This window comes from Telmatherina bonti (assembly GCF_933228915.1).
Source record: "Telmatherina bonti genome assembly, chromosome: 9".
NCBI lineage: Eukaryota > Metazoa > Chordata > Actinopteri > Atheriniformes > Telmatherinidae > Telmatherina > Telmatherina bonti.
The window spans coordinates 32,403,887-32,412,317 of record NC_136627.1 but is presented as its reverse complement, the minus strand read 5'-3'; the positions used below and the strand labels follow the sequence as shown (position 1 = coordinate 32,412,317).

General features: G+C 44.6%; 1 protein-coding gene across 1 annotated transcript in view; it reads left to right on the top strand.

Annotated features, from left to right (window-relative positions):
* The window catches only part of cdon (cell adhesion associated, oncogene regulated), a 37,476-nt gene extending 35,681 nt beyond the window's left edge, over window positions 1-1,795 (top strand). Inside the window, exon 19 of the mRNA XM_079246990.1 lies at window positions 1,167-1,795. Coding sequence (XP_079103116.1) covers window positions 1,167-1,321 — 155 coding nt within the window. The 3' untranslated portion in view covers window positions 1,322-1,795. The remainder of the gene's footprint in view (window positions 1-1,166) is intronic.
* Window positions 1,796-8,431: the final 6,636 nt, after the last annotated feature.

Here is an 8,431-nt window from a genome sequence, read left to right as displayed (position 1 = left end):
AATGTTTGGATGGCAGGAATAACCCAGAAAATCCAGTTTACCGCTGTGCAGGCATGACCTTAGGAAGTGTGAGCAGAACTTGTACATTTTCCTGCCAGTGATATATGACACAGTTTTCTCTAATGCAGGAGATAAATAAGAGTTTAGTTTGTGCATACAAGGCAGGTCAGAGCTGAAGCACAGCAGAGAGGGACGGACCTGCAGGTTGCATCTGTTGCTGTTGCCAGATTCAGCTGTTAAATGAAGCCTCCAGACTTCTGCTTATTTCCTTCCTCAGAGTTCATTAGTAACATCGTGCTGCTGTCATTCTTTACTTTTCATTAAGATTGACAATCATTAGCCAGGTTGCAGGAAACTTTGCCGATAAATTTGAGTTCTTTAATCAACCTCCTGCACTCCCACTTCAGGAACCACGAGTTCCAGAGGAGATGCTTAACCTCTAACACCACCCTTGAAAGAGAGAAGTTTTTTCTTTTGAGGATACCCAGAACTCTCAGGGTCCGGCTGGAAAGGCTGAATATTCCTGATTGGTTGAGTTTTCCCAGTGTTCGTCTTCCGTCGTTCTGTCTCAGTCATGTCCCATTTAATATCCACAGTAGCTCATAAAATCTGTTATTATTTATCGCTGTCTTTAAGGAATAATTATTTCTGTTTGTTAACAGACCATATAAACTTGAGTGAGATCCAGAATTAATGAGGAGGCACGGCTTCGATTGTGACGAGATAGTTGTGAATCATGACCATAAAATCAGAATCTCTGATCACTTCACTGCAGCGAACCTCGAAGTCTCCGCAGCCTGGCCTTAACGTTGCACCACAGTTAAACCACACTTCCTGCTCGGACGGCTTCGCTTTGCTTTACCTAATCTTATCTCTGAAAATGCAAAGAACGCAGATAAAATAATCTTACTGACTGAAAAACCTCATAATGTTCATGTTCTGGGCATAACTTTTGAGTTTACTGAGAACACAATTGAACTATTGTTCAGTATTGATGTGTTTCCTGTCGTTCCACTGGGTTTTATTTCATCAGCATTTCTCATGTCTGCAGACAAACTATGTACAGTTACCACAAAATTACACAGAGGGTCTCTCCGGAATATGTGCACGTCATTTTTAATATCGGGTTCAAGTCAAGTCAAAGATGTTTGTCTCCCTCTGTGCAGCTGAGGAGGAGCCGGAGTACGTGGACAACGGGGGGTCGGTGGTGTGCTGGAAGAGCCTCGGTCTGCCAGACTTGGATTGTGACGAGAAGCCTGGGTGGATCTCCAGCAGCAGCCTCGCAGGAGAGCTGATCCAGCCCAGCCCACAGGAGGCCTGAGCGCAGCTGCACACTCTCGCACGCTACGGAGAAACTGTGCAGAGAGAGGTGGAAGGAGGAGGACGGGCGACTGGATAGTCAGAGACACTGTATGTTACGGTGAAAAGGACGCAGATCTGTCGGACTGAGACGAGACAAGCGGCGTGGGAGAACTCAAACGTGACTACAAATACTGAAAGCAAAGCCAGATGGAGAGGAGCGGGAAGGCAGAGACTGTCCCACTGCAGGGAAGACTCGGAAAAGAAACCTTTTAGATGACTTATTTATTTTTTTGTAGTAGTAAAATATTATTTCATATGAATGTATCTGTTTAAAAGAAAAAAAAGTTTGTCTTTTATATTATTTATGCCTTTTGGATGAGAAATACTTTTTATTTTTTGTCCTTTTGTCCCTTCTGTCCCACTCAAGTGTGAGGATTAGCAATTGTCTGTAAAAATTTTGTAATAATATAAAGAGAAGATACGGGAGAGCCAACAAGAAGCCACTTTGAATGTCTTTCTTCCCCCTCCTTCATGTACAGCGCTCGATGAATGATGGCTGGAGTGAATTTCCCAGCCTGGGTCCAAACCCATCGATATTTCTGGCAGCTCTTTGATGTGGCTCTGCGATGGGCTGTTCCACTGCAGTGACCCCTGAACGGGGTGAACACTCCCTTCACTGTTCAGATTAAGGCTGCTGCTCTTTGCTTCATTGAATACTTGATAGCTCATCACTTTACACAAAATGCGCTGTTGCTTTGAGACCACCGCTGACCTGCTGGCCCCCGTCTGGTGGGAGAAGTGGAGCAGTTACATTACAGCATGTTTGACCAGCAAATCGGTGTGTGTTAAACCCATAAGCTGGAAAAAAAAAACGGCGTGTACACTGAGCACATCTGCAGCTGCAAACAGGAAAAGAGGAATTTAAAGTTGGACTTAAATGTTGTCATTAGCAGCAGCTAATTTATGCAAACAGCACTTTTGTGTCTAAGCTTTTTTTTTTTTTTTTTACCTCCCCCCCCCCACTGTTGTGACAAACAGGCAGAAGTTCATGAAATCTGAAACTAAAACTACCTGCATGGCCTGACATCCATGAGGGCGATGCTGAAAACATGCCATTTTGTAATTGAGGTGAACTGGCCCCTCATGTCACGCTGATGAGATGCAAAGTTTTAATATCTCAGCTAAATGTGCAGAAATAGATCAGGAGTAGAAGAAAGATTTGTTTCTCATTCCTCTCAGATTTCAGCGTTTTTAAAGACCTCCAGCTCTCTGCTGGCTGCAGAATCATCTCCCTGATGTGCAGGCTGATAGGACAGCAGCGGGCAGATGACAGGCCTGGCTGTGCTTCACTGGGGATGACTACGGTGCAGGCTTTCCACGCTTGGTGCCTGTCTGCCCTTGTCTTTTTGCCAGAGTCGACTGCCAGTCCTCAGGCCTCGGCTCGCCTGGCATCTCTCCTCCCTGTGCTGGTATACGGGATATTCCTGGCGCTCGGATTTTACTCGCTTTGCTACTGAGGTGTGGCTCAGCCTCTTCCGGCTGTTATTTTTAGTGCTGATGGCGGCTGTAGCACCGTTTCCCAGGAACAGGCAGTTTCTCAGCATGTAACCCTCCAGAAGGATTCAATGTACTCTGATTTGATCTCTCTTTTTTTTCTTTAAGTGCTTGTGATGGGAAAGTAAATCAAAAAGTAACCAATGGTCTAGAATAACAAGAACTGTTTTTTCTCAGCATGGTCTTGTTAAGTTGAACTTTTTTTCCAGTCGCTGCTCATTCAAGTGTCCATTGTGCTCTTTGGAAGAAAGAAGAACAAAACAATGGGTAGGAAATGAAGCTGGAAATGAAAGAAACGGTCTGGAGTGGGAGAGGGGATGCTGACAGATGCAGCCTGGGCCGATGAGGAGGAGATAAGGACAAGGTTGTCTCTAAATGAGCTGCTTCTCCATCTCCCACGTCTGTCAGTCGGCACCCTCCCTCAGTCTTGCCCTGCACACTCTACCCACGCAGCTACACCCCTTCATTAAGGAGCCCATGGGAACAAGAAAGCTCATTGTCCACCCTTGGAATTTTTGCCCCTTGCCGCAGAGCCGACCTGTTAACGCCATTCCTTCTTCCCTCCGCCCACCATTCTTCCTCTGGCTCCCCTCTCCAGAACATCCTGAATGAAAGCGATGCTTATGAATCAGGCAGTGTGTTGTTAACTTGCTCCATTCGGCTTCAGGCGGTTTTATCCTTGAGATGTCACAAACCACAAGTGAAGCATGTTGTGGTTGGATGAAATCCAACGGCATTCCACTGGATCCCTGCATGCAGTGTGCTCACATGCAGAAAAAAAAACTACTAATAATCTGATTTCCCCTCAAGGATTTCTGCTCAGGGTTTGATGCATGAAGGTGCTTCGAAGTTTTCATCTTGTTAGAACAGCTGCGTGGACTAAATGCACCTGTTGGGTATAATCAGGTGGAAAAGTCAGATTTTTTTTGCAGCTACAGCCATTTAACTTCCTCCACCTTCTCCAATAAATTCCCTCTGACTGTTTCAGATGGATGCTGAGCCGGTGGAGGATAAGCAGCCTGGAAAAAAGATTTAAAAAAAAAAAAAAAAAAAATCAAGAGGATATTTTCCTTATTTTGCACAGAAATTGCTAAAAATGTTCATTTAGAATAGAATATATTTTATTGTAATTACGAAACAGTGTGCAATGGAATTAAGCTCAACCAATGACAAACCAAAAGACAAGACATTAGGGAGAATTCTTTATGATCAAAGGAAATATTTGAGTGTCTTTCAATGTAAATGAGCTAAAAAGTTCCACAGAAAGGATTCAGGTTGTTGTCATGTGTCACTCGGCCTCATGCAAGAACCACAGTGGGTAAATAATAAGCACAGCTAATGCCTGCAAAGAAAGAAAAGCAACACAGCAGGTGCTGAGTAGAATGAAACAGAAACTGTAATGAACAAAATATTTCAATGAAAAAAAGCCAGGAGTTAGTCTTGTCTAATGAACCCGCCGTCCAGATGGTTTCAATAGTCAAGAACAAACACGACTGGGAGAGAGTGTGAAATGGAAACCACAACCTGCAGGACTACACGGCTGCAGGAGACGATGCCGAGGTCTTCCTCTGATCAAAGCGCTTTAGTCTGCTCTTCACACCACAGGTTGTGCAGAAAATCCTGCCATGAGTCAACAGTTTTCTGTTTTTAGTCTGCTTCTCTCCATCATCACAGTGAAAGAAGTAAAAAAAAAAAAAAAAAAATAATCTGAGGAACAGAAACATTTGAGCCTCAGATTGATGAATAATCTCTGCAGCTAAACTCTGTAGCTTTAATGAAAACGTTGTTTCTTGTCCTGATTTTAAAGCTGAGAATTACTGAGAATTTGTCACATTTTAGTGAAAACAACCAGTTAGAACCAGTAGGAGTCTCTAACCCAACAGGGAGGGGCTTCAAGACGGAGCTTTAGCACAGCAGAGAGGGAGGGGAGGAACCTGAAAGTCGTCTTTTCTTTTGATAACCGAGTTCTGCTTCTGCTTTTGGACGTCATTAGTCGTCTTCCACATCCAGTCGAGTGTAGTAGAAAGTTATCCGAGCTCCTTCCTCCGTATCATACAAAGCCTGACAGGTGTACATCCCAGCTGCGTCCTTTTGAAGCTCCTCTATGACTAAAGCAGATGTGTTGTCGTGCAGCTGCAAGCGGCCCAGGCTGCTGAACTGAGACTGGAGCTTCGGGCCCTGCCCATAGTTGTGCGCCACAGCCACGTTGCTATCAGTTCCCGGTTTGGTAAAGCCCCAGATGAAGATGGCGGGCATTACGGAGCCACACTCCAAGGTGACTGATCCTCCCACAGTTGCAGTAACGTTGGAGCGACTGTATTCCACCTCCTCTGGGTCAAGTATCTCCAAACCTGTAAGACAGCCGGAGTCGATTACTGTAATTAAATAGAAAGCAGATCTCTTGTGTTGTTTTCTTAACACAACAAAAAAGCTTCAATATTGACAGATTTATTTGTTAGGAGAAGACTTCAGAAACTTTTTCAGGACCTCACAGTTTGTTGGAAACGGACTGTGTCAGCTCTTCAGGATGAACAACACATAATTAAACCCAGTTTTATCTGCCTTTGGCCTGTTTGACACATCAAACTTTATGACTCTCCCTCTGGCTGCGTGCAGCAGTTTGACAAAATAATGACACCGACTCGCTGCAACTTGTCTGCACCTGATCCTCTTTGTTAAAGGGAGCTAAAACACAATGAGCCTTTACCTTGCAGAGGAAGAAGCAGCCAGCAGAGGAGCAGGCAGACACGGGAAATCATCCTCAGACCCCGTGTGGTTCCACAGCTGGAAATGTTAAGCCAGGAGGGGATTGAAAGCCGTCCTCCGAGCTGATGGTGTGTTTGCTCTCTGGTCCACGGTGCTGGACTGTGAGGCTGAAGGACTGACAGGGAAATTTATGCCAAACAACACTGGGTGCACTTTAAATTATTCATCAGTGTTTCCACCTCCCCAGTTTAGCCTGTCTCTCCCCAGCTCCCCCCTGGACTGGGCACCTGGCTAAACCTGAGAGAGATGGGTATAGGGTGTCAGGATGATGCAATCGCTTAATATATTATTGAAGACAATAATATATTAGATAGCCTATAAGGAGATAGCCTTTTCAGATATTCCATCACTTCCAGTGTGGCTTGAAAATGAAGGAGCAGAAATGTCAGGGCCTCTCAGGCTCAAACACAACATGCTTTTATTGATCCTATGACAAGCAGCCGAAATCCAAACCTTGCATCAATGTGCTCCCCGAACTGCTTTTTCACAGTCTGAGCCTGATGAATCCAGGAACTGTCATCCTGCCATCAGGGAAGAAAACCTCACCGGATAGAATAACCTGTTCATTCAGTATCGAGTCAGATATCAGCTGACCTCATTGTTTGGACCTGAGCAGCTGCATCAACCCCAGATCATAGACTTCCCCCGCAGGCTTGTAAAGAAACTATGGCTGCATCTCCTCATCTGCTACTCTTCTTCATCTGATGCTCCCATCACTCTGGACAGGGTCAATGTGGGCTCGTCAGACCACATGACCTTCTTCCAGTTCCAGTCTGTGTGCTCCCATGTTTTCCAGCTCAGCCCGACTACACGGCTGTTTAGTCCCAGTCACAAGATCCCTTCACAAATGGTCTTACTCTCACTGTTAAACGTCGCCGTGAGTTTAAATGTTGCTTTTTATGATTTGAGTTCATGTCTGTGTGACCGCTGATCACCACCATGTAAGATTTTTTTCTGACCACATTTCTTCCTGGAAGATAATGGTTCCCCGCTCTCTTTCCAGTTTTTATTAACACATTGGACAGTTTTGAACCCAATTTTAGTTTTGTCAGCGTCTCCTTAGATATTGTCCTGACTTGACCCTTCTGAAACAGATGAACACCTTCTCCAGGATGACAGGATGTGTCTTTTGACAGGGCTGATAAGGAAATGTGAAGCAACTCACTGCATCAGTTGGGTTAAATAACTTATTACGAGTCATTTTTATCAAAGTGATCACTAATCTCAGTCTTTCAAAGTTATTTTTCTGTTTCTGTTTGTTCTGTCCTCCCATGACTACAAACAGGATGTTTGAGCAGTTCCCTTCCTCACAGGAAAACGTTTATTCACAACGTCTCTCGTACAGCGTGTTACACCTTAATAAGTCCGGGTAGGAACAATAACACAAAAGCAATTCCTGTTGCTACACTGACCACACTTCTTCCAGGCATTTGCTTACTTAAATACAGTTGGTGACTTTTTTGTCAGTCTATAACATCAATGGCAACGCTTCATACAAGCATTGCAATAGAAAAAGAGTCGGTTTAGACTCAATATGAGTGACAAACAGTGGACATCATTCGTGGTTTCATGCAGCAATGTTTGGGCCTGCAGGCTGAGGCTGAGCGCTGCTTTCCTGCAAGCAGTCCATAAACCTACTCTTACTGGAGACAACCCCAGCCTGACAAGGGGGCTCAAATTAGTAACAGCTTCATTTTCAGCTCTTTTTTCCCTTTCTGCAGGAGAGAGGAGGACTATATTTAGAAAATCTTCAGGAATACTACAGCCGTAATAAAACTAGTGTAAAACAACACTGGACTGGACTGGACTGGCAGAGGAAATGGAGGGATGTTAACACTTTTTACTGTGCTGAGAGAGCAAAGTATCTGAAGGTAAAAATTTTTTTGCACACTGGAGATTTAGAGGATAACAGTCATACACAGCATTTAGACGTTTACAACGTGGCCACAGTCACAGGATAACACTACAAATTCCAGGCAGGGAAGAGGATGGTTTAAGCGGGCTGGAAGATCTGGTTATAACTAACTTTAAGCACTGATGGGAGTAAATCCTTGTTGTATTTACCCATCATAACTTAGAGCTTTTAAAAGTCTGAAACTCACTGTGCACATTAAAAATGTAAGTACACGCCAGTACAGCGAGGCGGCCGTGCCTTGCAGCTGCTTCAGAGTATAATACTGGAAATATGACAAACGAGAAAAGGAGTATGACTTGTCATTAATGGGACCAGTAAGTACTGTTCTGTTGGAGTAAGAGCTGACCAAATTCTTTACTGGTGAAGCATATCCTTTGCAGTCCTGCACACAAGGGCCTGCCACATCTGCTGGCTGTCTGCCTGATTTGCTGCCTGGCTGCTCGCAACTCTAAAAAAGAAAGAAAATAGAAACAAGACCAGGCGACTGGAAAATGTGAGCTGCTTGAAAAACAAAATGTTTTGGAAATCTGTTGGCCTGAAAGGGGGAGGGGTGGAAGTGGTGAGAAAATAAGAGACAAAGTAGTTTCATCTTATCTGGACTCTCTTAGTCCTGTAAAAGCTTTCAGGTGCAGTGCCCCATCGAGCAGATCCCGCCTGGCCGAGCTCTCGCAACTTTTTTTTGTGTGTGTATCCTTGGCAGCAGATGAGAGAACAAAATCAGACCCAGATAGCTGAGACTATATAGGGATCTGTGTAACACATTACTGCCACTCCAACATGTGCCACCCGCCCAGACTGCGAGCTCTTGGCAACGCCGCACTTTATGTGAGAGCAGAGCCGGCAAAACAGGTGGGTTCCCTGAGTGTGCCCTGTGATTAGATCAGTCATTACCAC